The sequence below is a fragment of the Thunnus maccoyii genome, chromosome 21, assembly GCF_910596095.1.
Source record: "Thunnus maccoyii chromosome 21, fThuMac1.1, whole genome shotgun sequence".
In the NCBI taxonomy this organism is placed as follows: Eukaryota; Metazoa; Chordata; class Actinopteri; order Scombriformes; family Scombridae; genus Thunnus; species Thunnus maccoyii.
This window is the reverse complement of record NC_056553.1, coordinates 26,562,010-26,578,790: the sequence shown is the minus strand read 5'-3', so window position 1 is coordinate 26,578,790 and position 16,781 is coordinate 26,562,010. Positions and strand designations below refer to the sequence as shown.

The window sequence follows — 16,781 nt, the reverse complement described above, 5'->3', positions numbered from 1 at the left end:
ACTTTTCAGATGAAGATTTGACACAATGGATAATATAACAAGCTCTTAAAATACAACACATTGTTCAAGATGAAACCAGTGGTTTCCAACCTTTTTGGCAAAAAGCAGTGTGTAGTCGGGGTCACATTTCACATGTCTATGAGTTGTTAACAGCTCCACCAAATAGTGATTTTTCCCTCTAAACTTCTCACATGCTTTCATTTCAATAAATGTTCAAATGATCCAATATTTCAACAAAAATCAAAGATTAGAGGAAAAAGTCCAAAAACTGAAAACAGATTTGTGTATCAGAACTTTGTTTTTTCTTCTTTCCTCCCATTAATCATCTCACCACCCCTCAGATTTATCTGCTGACCCTTTGGAGGGGCCCGACCCCTAGGTTGGCAACCACTGGACTAAACTAGCTAACTGTGCAAAAAGTAGTTCAAACAGTAACATGCTGCTCTAACACTGATGCTTCAGTATTAATAATCTAATGATGTCATATATAATAATATATCAGTCAGAGGGACCAAACCACTACTTTTACTGCAATACTTTAACTACATCAAACTCATAATACTTTTGTACTTTTAGGATCTGAATACTTCTTCCACCAATGAGAATAATACTGTATGTATTTGTAATAGGAGACAGAATGGGATGCAGTGAGACCCACAGCAGGATTTCTCCAGCCTTTCCCATCACTACTCCCCACTGTTTATGGCCACAAGCTTGTAGTGACTGAAAGATTAGAATACTGATTTCAGAGGTTGAAATAAGCTTCCTTCATGGGGTGTCTGGGTTCACTTTAAGGGACATGTTGAAAGGAGCCCGTTGATGGATGTGTTGCACATGATCAGGCTTTATCATGCTTTAATTATATTCTATTTATGTTATTTGATTTACTTTGTGAGTCAGTCTGACACCGGGCTACTCACATATAAGTGGAATTACATCTAGTTGACTTCTATTTCACCTTGTCTCATTAGTGAACAGACTGTTCTATGCAGTTGCTGTTTCATTCACAGTGACAGTGTTGGTGGTGAGCAGGTTTGCAGTGGCATGACTTTGTTAGATGAGTGTTACTGAAGACTACTTCTTTCTCCAACATTCCTCACATCTTCACAACTGTTTATAGTTCTAAAGGAATCAGTCAGACTAGCTACCTCTTCTCACTGGCATGAATCATCTGCCCCTCTTATTCATACTCTTAAACTTTTGACTGTCCCTAGTATCAACAAACTTTAGAGTTGTATGTTTATTTAATATTTTATTTCAGCTAACGGCTATCTAACACTTTTCATATTTTTTTCCAAACTAATTCAAACATTCATACATATTCTACTAGACAGTCTAAACATCTTCATCTTCCTTTATGTTCCTGTAACGTGGCTACATTTTCATTTAGATACAGAGACTGTTGGAATTTAAAAAAAAAAAACATGTTGAACAAACATTGGTAATTCAAGTTGACTGTTGCACAATTGGAATGAGATTTTTTTATATATACATTTTTTATGTTCATTCCTTATTATTTGTATTTAACATAATTATGTCAATCTTATCTTGAGTTTTTAGAACAGGTGTTGGTTTACTTTAAATTCAAGTATAATTGAGTATATGCAGGTAAAAATGTGTTTTTATATATGCCTTTTTATATGTCTTTGTGTATATATCAAATTATTAACTCTTCAATAAAAATGGTATTGTATAAATTTGTGAACAAATAAATAAAATAACTTTGTTTATGTTGTCTTGACTATCTACAGTCTCTACCAACACTGGAAAGCACAAACAGCCCAAACTGATCAATCACAGTTCTTGCACTCTCCTCCTGGTATCTCTGCAGCCACCCAATCCCTGATGTCTACTTGCATTGATGACAGATGAGATGTACCTCAACTATGGCACAGCCTACACACGTAGCTACGCTGTAACCCCTTGATTCACAGCCATAAATGAACATCTCATGCATTTCTCACTTTTATTCCAGATGTTCCACAAAGTTGGTATAAAGGAGGGAGATGTGTGCCAGCCCACCTATATTTACCCTGAAGAAGTGAAAATACTGATCCGTTCTGTCTTCTCACAGAACATCTGTGACTACCCCGACCCCTGCCATGGACAGGTGAGTGTGTCCTCTTACTGTAGCTGAGAAACTAATTACTTCTGCTCTGGAGTCATGTCAGTTATGTTTAAATTTAGATTAGATGACCAGTGGGCCGGAAATAGCTCAACATGGGAAAATAACCTAAGATAATGTCTTTATCTCTGAGAGTGAGATGAGAAGATGAATGTCAATCTGAGCTGAGTCTGGATGTGTTACATGTAGCCTAGCTTAGCATAAGGTTTGGAAGTAGAGGGAAAAGGCTTGCAAAATAAACACACAAATACAGTAAAAACACCTACCAACACTTCTATTGCTCACATGTTGTATCACATGTTTGGGTTTTTCCTTTTATTTTTATTGGTTTTAATTCATGAGGGATAAAGTCATGGCAGTGAACAACTGACTTGTGTCAGAGACGATAAAACAAACCTTTCTGATTTTGTTGTCATCTATAAACACCCTCTGAAATACAAAAAAAAAAGTTCCACATAACTCTTTACACAGACCTGACACACGCACACACACACATACACTCACACACTCCAGTACTAGCTCATATGCGCTGTGAAAAAAATACTGACATTTTCCATCCTCTTTGATCATTGGTCTGTGGCTCTGACAACACACATGTGAAGACAAATCAATTGCTTATAGTACATTTGAGAGCTCAATAAAGACTTATATGGATTCCTGTTAGAATAAAAACAAATCACCCCAAATATGGATTTGATTCTAATGAATAGCAACTTTTTTCCTCTGACAGTGTGGAAAACAAGCAGAAAATTCAATGGAAAACTGCACCAAATTACAAGTTAATGTCTATATGTTCCAGTTGAAATGAACCACAGTACAGTGGGTAATGGAAAGTGAGCTAATAAATGCTCCATATTCATAATGCAATGATATATACTGTCTGTGTCTCCTCAGGTGGTGTATGTCACTGTTGAGGATCTGCACAAAATCACCTCCAACTAAAGTGTGTGTCTCTTGAGTTGTCTTGTGAGTTGTTCTGTTATTTCAAGGCACTGTTGGGTTTATTGTGAGCATGTTATTCCAATCTCATGTATGTTTCAGGGTTGAATCATTACTTTGTTTTCTGAGGCACTTCTTTTAGTTCATCATCAGTGAGATCTCTGTAATGTGACAAACAATTAAAATAAAAAAGTAGTTCATATTCTGTGTATGACTATCACTCGGCGTGTTTCAGCTGCATATTTCAGTTGTCCGTTGTGTGCGTCTGTGAAAATACCAAACAACAGTTAAGTAGATGGAACAACATAGTGCAATATCTGACACAGTGTCTACAGTCATGTGATGCTGTCACGGCGCAAATGAAAATTCTTCTTTTGAATAATACTTAACTCTTTAATGGTCTCTTCCAGTAAAGGAAACAGATTTATTTTTTCATTTCTTAGTCTTTTGGGGACAATAACAACAACAAATAATGATTTTTGTGGTAACTCACCACATTGTTTGGAATTATACTTGAGATGGTGATTAACAGCAAAAATGCATTTTCAATAATATGCAAAGATTTGTGACCATTAATAAACTGTATAAGTGTTATAAAAAAGGCACCTTTTTTATAACACTTCTGGAAGAAGACCACTGTGTAAAAACCTGAGAAATAAGGCTTTATACATAAGTATAAAAGTTCATGAAAAGATGAATAAATAAAATACAAAATTTTAGGGTAATATAAAAATTAAAAAATTATACAATATTCAGTGCACTCTGCGTAGAACTAAATCGGACCTGTTCATCTGTGTTGAGGTGTAACAGCACAAGTTTTAGGTGATGGATACATTCAACCACACTAATAAACTGTGCATGAGTGTCAACTGTTGTTTTTGTGCTTAAAATTGACAGTTGTATATTTATTATCAATGTCAGTAGTATAATCATATTATCGGATATAATAATTACAACAAATATACAATGTAATAACATTAATCATACTGACAATAGACTTTCATTAGAAAACTTTGTATTTCATGGCAACATTCGGCTGGTAAAAATGATTAGCAGTTTCACCTTTACTTTAATGGACATTTTAGCTGATTCCTTGAGCATGTTTTAGATTTAGAATATGTTATACACCAAAAACAGGCAACATGTCAAGTGATAGTTTTTTGCACTAAACTTTCAGCAGGAAGACATTTGAAGTGAAGACCACAGTGCCACCTGCTGTTTGTTTTGAGTCCATCATACTTCTACAGAGAGCTAGAGGAGACTCAGTCAGGTTGAGTTAAGAATAGCTAATAAAGATATCTCAACTCTAAATGTGGTCAACCAAACAAAGGTTGGACATGTGTGCAGCTTGCAGTGACCAAATGCAAAAAAAAGTAGTGTATACAAGTAAAAAAAAGTCAAAAAAGACACTCAAGATCTAATTACTATTTTTTTCCAGAGTTTTCAACCACATTTCACAGTCTTTATCAGTGCATAGACTCGGCTCAGGTGTCATCATATGAATGTTACTAACTGCCAAAGGTTAATAAAACCGGGTTACACCTCAGACCTGCAATCTCAGCACTGGTCCCATCAATCAGCTGAATTACTTGACAGTGTCACTGGGAGGGATGCGCAGAGCATCATATTCAGAATAGTGAGGATCTTGGGGAAAATGAAGGACTTGACAGTACTCCCTCACAGAAGCTGGTGTCATTTGATGTCAGTACTGTTTACCAGCATCCAGACTGAGGAGATGGTTAAGTTCTTTACAACAACTAATACAGGAGGGATACAACCAACCTCAACTTTGATCATCTAACTACTAGAGTTGTGTCTTGACATCATTTATTTCATGTACAAAGGGAATTTTTACAAACAAACCAAAGGAACCGCTGTGCGATCACTAACTTTTAAATGGAACATTTTTCTCATAATCACTTTTTATTGCTTTTACTAAATTCTTTGCTCCTCCAGTGTTCCCACTGTTCTCCAGCCCCAATTGTTTTACAGAAGAGATGTCACCTCATCAATTATAGAAGTCAACATATTGATAGTTTATTGCTTAGTCCCAAACATTCTTCTTATTTATGTTTCAATACAAAGTATATCAAGAAAAAAATAAATCATTGGATATGGTCAAGAGAATGTGGGCGTTTCCATTGCACAACTTTTTTTTGCAACTGTCAAACCAGCAAATAAAACACATGTTTTTGGGTTGATAAGGACAAAGAAGAATCATCATTCAATAGTAATAGTTTGGAGCTACAAGGTAGTTTTATGTTAAGTAAATAGGATAGAGTGGAAGATGCCAGGACACTCCCAGTGCATATGTAAGGAAGTATCAAAGTGGTTGTTCAGACAAATATTGGAGAGTGGGAAGGAAGCAAGTTTCATGACAGTTAAATAAATTCTATGTATACATTTAAAATGTATCAATTTATTATCAGAATATAGAAGTATTGTGCAATTTGATCCAAACAGTTTTGTCAATCAGTATTTCTGTTTTATAATCAAGAACGCTACTCCGTAACTAATAAATATTATGAGGTCTACATGTTGATTTTAATAAAAATGAGTTTAGAAAACCTTTTATATCAAACAGGTGATGGAGAGGTTCAGATCAAAGTGCTGAATCACACGTGTATTCCATTGGTTTGTAAAGTCTGTCTTCAACGAAGATAAAAAAAACAAGAAGTTCCTGAAATGTTGCCTTGCATAAATCACTGAACATTCTTATTCCTCTGTCATCTCAAAGATCTGATGAAACATGAATCCTTTTGTTCTCCACTGAAAGGTGTGCCACCAGTTACAAGGTTAGAGTTTTGTAAGACTGGACTAGTCATATGTCATGCCAAGAGTGCTTGCAGTTTGTCTGACTGCATCCCATACAGATAGTGCAAATGACATTATGGGACTGAATTCTTTCTATATTCTATTATAATAGGTAATGCAGAATGTATATACAGTACATACATGGAACCTTCTGAACAGATAACTCTGACAAAAGCTTGTACCTCACTTGTAATCTGGTACCAGTATGTGGATGGCATTTACATCAAACTGCACCACTCCAACATCAAAAGCTTCACCAGGACAGACACTGTGAGATCAACGAGATGGAGCTCCCTTACATGTGTGGACTGTCTTAAATTTTGGTAGCCTACCAGTTGGAGTTTAGTAAGTTGTATTGACATAATAAGCAGCTGTTGACTTAGTCAGTTGAGGAATAATAAGAATAATTGCAATCCTCTATCCAGAGGACATCAGTATCCAGCGGTGGAAGTACTCAGATCCTTTACTAAAGTAAAAGTATTAATACTGCACTGTAAGAATACTTCATTACAAGTAAAAGTCTTGCATCTAAAATCCTACTTAAGTAAAAGTATAGAAATATTACAAGCTAAAATTACATAATGTAGCTCTTAAAGTCACTGGTGGATGTCTCATTAAACTGCATCTAAGGAAGCTACATTGTGCAGACCTTCATCTTTCTTTTTCTTTTTTACATTTTGTTTCTTTGGTCCAGCACCTGTTTGATGTTTATTGGATGTGCGTGTCTACTACACTTTCAGCTAAATTTACTTAAAAATACTAAAATAAAAGTACTCATTTTAGGCTGTGACTGAATTTAACAAAGTACATTATTAATACTGATGAGTTAGTGCAAAAGCACTATTATCATTACTGTTGTAGCAGCTTGAGGTGGAGCCAGTTTGAACTGCGTTGTGAGGGTTACAAGATAAATCTGAGAGGTCTTGAAATTATAGATTGGGTAGGAAAGAAGAAAAAACAAAGTTCTGCTACATACATGTGGATTCATTTTTCAGAACGTTTCTTTAATCTTTGCATTTTGGTAAAATATTGGAGGGTTTTACCTCTTTGGGCTTCAAACATTTATTTATCTTTGGTGGAACTGCAAACAATTCATACACATCTGAAAAGTGACAGAAATAAACACACACACACACACACACACACACAGTGTTTATATAAGGGCCCCAAGCCAAAAAGTTTGGGAACCACTGGTTTAATCTTAAATAATGCAGTGAGATTTATAGTCTTATCATTATGTTATTTTGTGTTAAATGTTTGTCTGGAAACTAACTAAAGCTGTCAAATAAATATAGTGGAGTAGAAAGTACAATATCTCTCTCTGAAATGTAGTAGAATGGAAGTATCTAGTAGCATCAAATGAAAGTACTCAAGTGCAAGTGCCTCAAAATTGTACTGGTGTACAGTACTTGAGTAAATGTACGCAGTTACATTCCACCACTGTCAGTATCTCTACAGTCCTGGCTAACGTTACCTAAAATCAGGCAGGTAACTGTTGAAGAGGGCAGATGTTGAATGATGCTGCCACAGCGGGGCGCTGTAAACCGACGCTCATGATAAATGGAAGTACAAGCAGCTGATAGTGATTAGGAGGGAAGTCCTGGGACTTTACATTTGAGAAGTGAAATGTGTTCATACTGGCAGAGTACCGGACTGATGCAGGTCAGTTGAATCCTCTCAGCTGGCATCACCAGCTTCTGTCAAGTGGCTGAAACGTCAAAGTTTCTGGGATCTGATAGTATGGGAGACTCTTCAAACTTCCAGACACTGCTCTAATACAAGTGGTTGCTTCTTGGTGAGCTGCGAACTCTTCTGAGCCACATCTAACCTGACACAGCGGACCAGTAACCTGATGGATGAGTCGAGGAGCAGCAGGGACCTGTCCGCGCAGCACAGCGGGGCCGCTCGTTCAGAGTCCGAGCCGAGGACCGGAGAGCAGCCGGAGCAGCTCGCCAATCTGAACTGTCTACCGGAGAGATACCGAACCGCCAAGTCCAGCCTGGCGGCGTACCTGCTTTGCTGGGCTCTGCTCCGATGGTACAAGGTAACATTTCCTCCTAAAAGTTGACTGTGACATTTTAACTGTGGATTTCAGTGTAATCTTAATAACAAATACCACAAACAAGACTAATTAAAGCACATTTTAATTAAAACATTAACAAATGGGTAGTTATAGTTTTAGTTTTGTCTGATGAGACGCGTAACAATGGAACACAGTTCATTGCAGTAAACAAAGATTTTGTATTGTTTGCATATTGCCCAGCTTATAGCCTGTACAGTAAGATCCAACATTCATCAGTGTCTTCAGCTCAGTTTTGGTCACAATCTAATAATCTGGCCAACTAGGCTGCACATAATCCAAAGTTTCAGTTTCAACTGTTTAAAAACACCTTTTTAGAAACAGCAAACTGAGGCACTGCAGACTCCAGTTGTTGAAGGAGCACATTAACTGAACCTTCATCAACAAACGCATTATTACCATGTTTTTATGGCTTTTTGTACAATGTGGCCATAACATATCAGAGATTTTGCCACACTGTGGCATCTGCCCTTTTCATATCAGTTTGTATTGGACCATTGTGCTGCAAATTACTGAGCATTTATGGTATGGTGGATTTTTATATGATTTTCATCAGTGTGATGATATTTGTCAGCTACAGAGACATTCCTATCTGGTGGTTATTTTATCCATCAGACAAATTCTCAATTGACTTTCCTTCAAAGTAACCATATAACAATACATATAAAGATAAAGAAGTATAAAATTACACATACATTGATAGAGGATTTTATCCACATGGCCCACTGCTCATTGTTTATTGCTGCTTCAGCAGATGTTAATAGAACTTAACGATCCTGATGATGAAAAAGTCCATGAGTTGAATCGGGAGAGAACTTGGTATAAATGGTATGTGGTCTGAACTGTATGATCTTATAGAAAACAGACAGTTTTACAGGATAATGACAAGAGGACAGAGTGCACTAATGTTCTCAGTCAGGGCTGACTGGTGTCTGTTTTCTACTCTAGCAACCGTGTTGCTAAGATAGCAAACAGAAACACAGAACACATCAAAGCAGTTTGCAAAGCATTAGGGTATTTGTGAATGAGTCTGTTATATGTTAAGAACTGTGTAAAACAAATTTACACACATTAGACTTCTGGAGGTACTTTATGCCACACTAGTGCACTCATAACTCAGAAATCATCAGTTTATATTCCATGAGTACAGAATGAATATTGATCCTTCCAGAGTATAGCTATGAAAAGAGGAGATTCTGTTGAAATCTTTTCAGATGTTTGGAGTAGTTGACCTGACACAAACCAGCATGTGGAGTTATCAGATGGAATGTTTAATGTGTTTACACATAAGATCTTTATAGCTGACTGTTGCTCTTTTCAGTGGATTAACCAGTTTAGGGCAGTGAGCCTCATCATGACAAACCAGTTATAGAGGCCAAATCAGATCATCTGTCAGAAGTCTTCAAGAGTGTGCACAACATTAGCAGTGTGTCTGTTGCCATGGCTACAGGGCCCATATATGAAACACGAAATGATCGATTGCATAAGCATTCATTTTATACAGTGGCACTTGGAAGGTCCAGCAGCAACTTAGTCATTTTGTGGCAAAAACCAAATCTCAAAGAAGAATATTCCAAACAAATGTGCAGCAAGGCCAGCAAAGCATGAATGAAATTAATCACTGAGTCTAAGAGATAAAAAATATGTTTTTATAGGTCCTGTGTTCCATCTACAGAAGTCCTGAAAGGTCATTTTTAATCTTGTTTGAAGATAACATGTTCACACAAATCATTTTCTTGCGCACCCATGTAATTATCTTGTTTGTACAGAGGCCATATTGCACACAAGTTATGTTGTGTGCACATGTCATTATCTAGATTTATCTAGATAATAACGTGTATAATCTTTTGGGCTTGTGGGGACTCAGTAATATTCACACCTAAGGTGCTAAGACTCATATGGCAGGCAACATTTTCACAGTGGTAGAAATGTGAATTTCGTTGAGTTGGTACTGCTTTGTTATAACTGTGAGTGTTAACAGAATTCTCTGAACTGTTTCCAACAAATTATTTATATATGCAGCTATTTTTTTTAGTGATTTACATACATTCAATAGCTGCCTTCAGCGGCAAAGCAGGAGGAAGAGATTTTGGTTTTTACAAACCAGTGCAAAAAAGATGGCTGAAAGGTGTATAACAGTGGTTACCAACCTCTTTTTTTGTAACCCCTGAAATAGAACCAATGTCTGCTTGTTACCCCTCACATCACAGATTATTCCCTTAATGTGGACATAAATTGTAAGCCATTCAACCAAAGTATTCTTCTTCCACAGATTCTTTCATGAAGGATTTTTACAGTACAGAAGAGATACAAATGTCCAGTATTTCACATGAAAAAAAGGAAAAAGTAGGCAGATGTTCACAGGAGTTTTTTCTTCAATCCTCTTGCGACCCATCAAATTCATCTTCACTTCGAGGGTTGGGAATATCCTGCTAATTCAGGTCAGGACCTGAATTAGCCTGTTGCAGGATGTTTTTAAGAATCTGTCATGTGTTTTCATTGCACTGTATTCAGTGATGTCAGCGCTGTAGTGCACCATCAAAGTTTGCCATGACTCACTGCACATTGATTTGACAAAACCATTAGCAAGCTTAATAAGATAAGGGCGTATCAGGTTGAGGGTTGATCCCCAGGGTGAAAAATGTCCATGGACTTGGCTCATGTTCTCATCTTTGCTGTGCTGACTGCAGGGACAAGCAAAGTCATGTCTTGAATCTGCCTGCAGGCTTCACTCTGTTCAGCAGCTACAGAGGTGTTCTGGCTCACATCTAGTCGGACTGATCCACCTCCTCCACACACTGTTGGATTCCAAGGTTCAGCTCATGGACGTCTGCAGGCATGCAGCATGTACTCTTTTCTTCACTGATATATCCAATTAGGTTTTTGAGTGTGAATAGATCGATCAGTCTTCATTTAAACTGAGCTATTTTTGTTGCTGTTTTTTGTTGTTTTTCTGTTTTTTCACCTTGTAGTAGAACAAAAGTCTTGGTATGCTTCAGAGAAAGTGCTTGTTGAATTGTCAAACAGTGTCTGAAATCTCCTCTGCACACATCTTTCTGATAGTGGAATTAGGGGGGCTGTGTGTGGCACTTTTTGTAACTTTCAGAAACTGACAATCTGAAAATTATGCCCACTTTCCACGGTGATTGGTCAGATGTGTGGAGGTGAGAAAATAGGCAGGATTTTATTTTCTCTCTCAAGTTTCTCTTTTAATTCTTCTCACAACTACTTGTCACTTCACATATAAGTATAGTTTCATGAGTGCATCACCATGAATGCCTTTAAGTAAAGATTGTGCAAAAGTGTGCACATTTATCCCCATTTGATTAATTATTGCATCTTGCCTCTCTCTAAGATGGCAAGTTTTTCACCCTGCCTTTAAGGTTATCTGCTTTTTTAAAAAAGCATAAACATGTAAGGGAAAAAAAATGTGGATGCTGGGAACAGCTACACTTTTGCCTTCAGACATATTTGGATGACATGTTGTATAAACTTGAGCATTCCTCAGCCCAGAAATTCACAGTCAAATGGAAGTTAGAGTGTTTTTAGCTTCTGTACTCTTACACACCTCCCAGTGAGGCGTATGTGGGTGGTGTGCAATTAGAGGAGGAGTTTAAATCACATCCTTCAGATTTCATTGGACCGCTAAAAGGTGAGAGAAACAAAGCTGTATAGGAGTCACAGTAAAGTCATTACAGTGTGCAGTGGTTAATTTTGATTTTCTTATATGTTCCTGTGACCGACCAGCACCTGACTGAAAATACTGGCTGTGCATATTTGGTATATAACAAGAGATAAGAGAACAGAATTAGAACTTTGAAAATGTATTTTTTATTAAGAAGATAGAGTCACATTACTGCAAGTTCATTTTACAATATGAAGTTTAGGTCATAGTTAAAAATCTGAATCATGATTTAAATTACCAAATTACATTTCAACTAACTTGCCAGCCATTGACTCATGAATCAAAATTAATCACAGTGATTCCCACTTTTCCATGTACCAAGAGCGAGTTTCTGTAGATAGGGTTCATCTCAATACCTTCTCATTTGCATTTATCCACTACCTGGCTGGCAACGCAATCGTTGTGGGTGTGATCCCACATGGCAGTGACCACATAGCTTTTTCAGGAGTAGTCCAGCTCTGTCCCATGGGTGCTCTCTAACTCTAACCACCACAAGATCAGTAGTAGGTATCCCCGACACAGAGCACGACATCTTATCAGTGAGGAGGAGGGGGGATGATGAGATGGGGGGTGGGTACAAAGAGTGCATGATGAGAATCCCACTCTGACTTCAGACCAGGACAGACACTGTTAATGCAACAGAGACCACCAGAAACTTCACAGAGAGTCACCACTTACCATAAACCATCTCTTCTGGTACACCCTAAAGACAGGACCCCCCTGAGAGGAAGATTGGAGTGATGTATGACATCATCATGACATCACATGTGTCAGCTGTGGGGAACACTACATCAGTGAAACAGCAAGGACTATGAACAAGAGACTGTATGAACAGCAGAAACAGACATTAACTGTCCATGAACACCAGTCCAAAACCTCTCACAGCATCCACTGTAAAGAGGTCAAAGTTCAGGAGATCTGCCACCAGAGACACAGGTCACACATATACAACAACCTGCTATCATGTGGCCAAAGTTCCACACTGAGATCAGGTGATGACAACTGGATAAACTCCATCCTCAGTGTGGTTGAAAGCTTCTCAAAAAGCTAATGAGTGGTTTGATGGGAGGTGTGCGTTCTTGCCCTGTCAGCCTTTGTTATAGTGTTACTAGAGTGTTACGAGTTAACTTGGTGACAAAACTACAAAAATAAGTGTAAAGTTGAAACAAATCTGAAATGTTCTTTAAAGGGAAACTTGGTTGACTTTGAAAGTAAGCTATGCTTTCTGTTCTCCAGCACAACAAAATCCTCCTGGCACTCCTCTCTAACTCTGTCATGGCTGAATATTTAGCTGATTTCAATGATTTTGAAAGGTAACGAAAAACGTTTTATTTCTCTGTATGGTTCTTTCCATAATGTTGTCAGACAACAATCCGAGCCTGTCAGTGGCAAAAACAAGCACTTTTAGTGGACGTACATTGACGGCACTATTGCCCCATTGGATTACATTGCAGCCCGTTTCATGTCTGCTGGCTGAAGCGCTCTCATTCAATATTTGACCAATTCAAAAACTGTTGTCACCATTAGTCACTTAGACACAAAAAGATGGGAAAATAGGGTCCAGGTTGAAAAATACAGAAATTTCCCTTTATATGTATTTAAAAAGGACTATTCCTTTAAATGTTGAAAGCCATAAAACACAATAAAGGGAGTTATTTTACTTTGTTGTTGTTTATGAAATTCTTTTGAAGATGGGGTTTACTTATTAGAGGTCTTTTTCCTAAAAGATAAATATTCACAAGTTGAATCTGTAGTGATTGACTGTAGGCACAGGAATATACAAAGTGAGGGGTTTAGTTCAGTAACGGTGCATGACTGTAAAATGAGTTTTTATCAGGTGCCTTAACCTGAATAACTGGTGCAAACTTTTAGCTCACTGGCAGCTAGCAAGCTCAGCAGCTTGAGTTAAGGGATCACAGGAGGATACGACTGAGGAGGTCATTGCATTGCTTCTGGACTCGGTAGAAATTCCAGGACATCATGGTTATTTTTTGGCATTGGTTTTTGGATTTATTCACGTTTTTCTAGAAGGACCTCATGAGGCATCAGCTGTGGATTTACTTTGGACAGAATGGTGCAGTGTTGTAACTCTTCCCGTATGGATTCACTCCTCTGAGTACCAACGGATATGCTACATAGACTCTCACATACTGTACACACACATTTTGTGGGCCCAATTCATTTCGTTGTTCATTACATGCCAAACGCTTTGTAAATACACTGAAATTGCCAACTTATATTTGGGTGTCTGGCTGATTTATGGTGGCTGTGAATGTTATCTTTGCATAGGGATATTTCCTCATGTAATGCTATATTTTCAATCCCTCTGGATGAAACCTTCAGCCCTTGGCATTTAGTATTACCCAAATCATAAGCACCCTAGACCTGTTACCCGTGTTTAATGGCCCTTTCACTGTATTTAATGCAGTACGAGCCAATGGAATGAATGAAAGGGTCACACTTAAAAGTACAGATTTGTATTAGCTTTTCAATTGCCCACCAAGGGGGAGGTTCTTCATAGTTAAAGTTCACTGCTGACATCTCTCCCATCGATTCTGGTATTGCCTGGCTCTCCACTGTGCTCTTTTTTGTTCTATATATCATAGCCTTTAAAACTGTGCAAACAGTACCAGCATGGCTTTATAAGCACCAGCTTGAAGTGATGCTTCATACAGACATGTCCTAGAAATACTGTAGTATTTGAGCAATTTATTGCCTGTGACCACCCTCACTTTAAGACATCATATAGCGTTGTGTTCATTTTATTGTGTCAGGGGGCTGCAAGTCTTCCTGATGTGGAATTCTGCTTTCTGTGAACATCAAAGCTCCACAGACTCACCATATGTTACAGTAGCTGCGTCTTAAAAAAGTATAGTGTTTTATAGTGCAGTTTGTAAGAGCGCCAACAAGCCTTTTTATGAGGCTATACTGTTTCTTTAGCTGCTGTTGAAACTTCAAACTGTGACCGGTGTTCATTATGAGACTGTCACCATGTGTTTTCAAAGCAGCTGTGATACAAAGAGGCCACATAGTTAATTAAAGGAATACTCTTGCTAAAACATGCATTTTGAAAATGTAACACCTCTATAGGTTTTGGCTCTGAAAAATTTGTAGCTTGCTCTTCTGACAGCTGTATTCTGTTTGAATTCATGGAATAAGCCAGTGTAGCGTAGTTTTGAGTGACAGATGTAATGTGAACAACATCTTGAGCACAATAATGGGCAGAGAAGAAGTGGATTGTGATGCAGAAGTGGTTTGAGAAATTTTTATGGATGTTTTTGATACTTTTTATTGCTGTGAAAGTGGGTTACTATTCAAATTCACTGTAATCCAAATTGAATAAAGCATTTGATATTCAAAACAGATTTTTATCTCACTGTTTCTTTAATAGTTAATCTTATGAATGTCTTACAAAAATTATGTATTCATCACTGTGTTTTCCTTTTTTTCCTCTCTCCAGAAACTCCGATGCCAGTCAGCTCCGCTACAGGTAAGACCAAAGAAAGTGCATTATCTTCTTTAAAATTCAGTATCTTAAAGCCTTTGGCTTGCTAGTTTATTGGGATCAGAGTGGTATCTGTAATCTGTAATGTCCCACCTTCTTTTCCGTGGATCTACAGTAGCTGTGCCTGAAATAGCACACACTTTACAGTTTAAACCTCTGTATAAACCTTTTGGCAAAACCTGTTTCATTACTGTCGACAGCCACAGACAGTTTTACATTCAAAGCACCAGATCACTCAAAACCATAAATCCCAACATCCCTTACACCTACAAGGTCAACATGTCATCTATTTTTCAGATTTCAATCGCAGTATGTGCTAGAGCCGATAAAATCCAAATTCAACGAATGTCTAGAAACATTCAGTAACGCAGCATGGGCCCTAATGTTATGGCATGTTTACACTGCTCTGCTTTAGCAGCACTCTGCCAAGGGAGTAACTGCACTGACCTGAGCTGTGATGGTCCTGCTTGGTAGCAGGGCTGAGCTGGACTAACCTGGGACAGTGTCCTCCCTCAGTCCAAAGCCATGTCTCATACTATACTGATTGGCTCAACATGTGTATGCAGGGACAGAGAAATCATAATATCTGTTTTTAAATGTTGTATTATGGGTAGCTTTTGTAGCTCCTAACTGAATCTCTGTTGTTTGGAGTTTAGTTTCTCTCTTACTTTCCTGTTCCTACTTTCACATATCTGCCTTTTTACTCTTTGTTGATTGTTTTTGAAGCTGTATTTTCTGTGAAAGTTACGACTGATGTGCACTGCTACAGTTTGCTGCAATTTCCTGCTACAGCTGCTTCAAATTAAAAGCTTTTCACCAGCTAACAACTGAATAGCTTTTGCCTCAGTGCCCTCCATCAGCTGTAATTAGCCAGGTTTACAGTCAATATATTTGTGAATGAACTTTCAGGTTGACAGTTGCACATGGTAACCCAGTCTCTGTTGTCTCTTCTTGCTTGTGGCAGAAGTACTTCCAAGTTTAGATGGAATAATGACATGCTTAAGCTTGTTTGGCGCCTTTGGCCTTGAAAAATGTCTGAGGGGAGTTGTCGATCGTTTTTTTTTTGGGGGGGGGGGTGGGGTGGGGGGGTTCAAATTAGCAGGCAGCTACACCTTTTTTCCATTTTCTGTTTATCTGTTTAGCGCTCCATGGTTTAGCATCATCAGGTTAGGCTAACCCATTGTTGCTAACTTTGGAGCTAACCCCTTCACTTTTCCAGCAGTTGGGCAAACAACAGACGTGACTTTTCATGGTCTTGACAAGCTGCAGCATTTATTAACTGACACACTGTAGTCTTTACTGTACATTTACTGCCACACTTACTGCTAACCTTTTCCTTTGCTCCGCTCGCATTCACCGTTATTTTTTTGCTGTTCGCTCTCTCGCTTAACCACTAACTCGCTTACGCTCTGCTCTATCCCTTTAAAGGAGTTACGCTACCTGTAGTTTCCCAAGCAACGACACAGACGTTAACTCACGTTTTGAGACAGCGCTGCTCAGCGGCTCCCAACAGCTATTGATTTGCAAATTAATGGATATTTGGTGTTATTTTTGACATTTTAAAAAACTATTTTTTGGCCTGGCGGGGGGTTCTCTTTGGCTTGGCGGCCCACCAGGCCTGTACTATTATAGG

The 16,781-nt window shown here is 38.1% G+C and overlaps 1 protein-coding gene across 1 annotated transcript in view; it reads left to right on the top strand.

Annotated features, from left to right (window-relative positions):
- The first annotated feature begins 7,484 nt into the window (after positions 1 to 7,484).
- Positions 7,485 to 16,781, top strand: part of arhgef4 (Rho guanine nucleotide exchange factor (GEF) 4) — a 139,152-nt gene continuing 129,855 nt past the window's right edge. The window contains exons 1-2 of the mRNA XM_042399142.1: positions 7,485 to 7,922; positions 15,104 to 15,133. Coding sequence (XP_042255076.1) covers positions 7,731 to 7,922; positions 15,104 to 15,133 — 222 coding nt within the window. The 5' untranslated portion in view covers positions 7,485 to 7,730. The remainder of the gene's footprint in view (positions 7,923 to 15,103; positions 15,134 to 16,781) is intronic.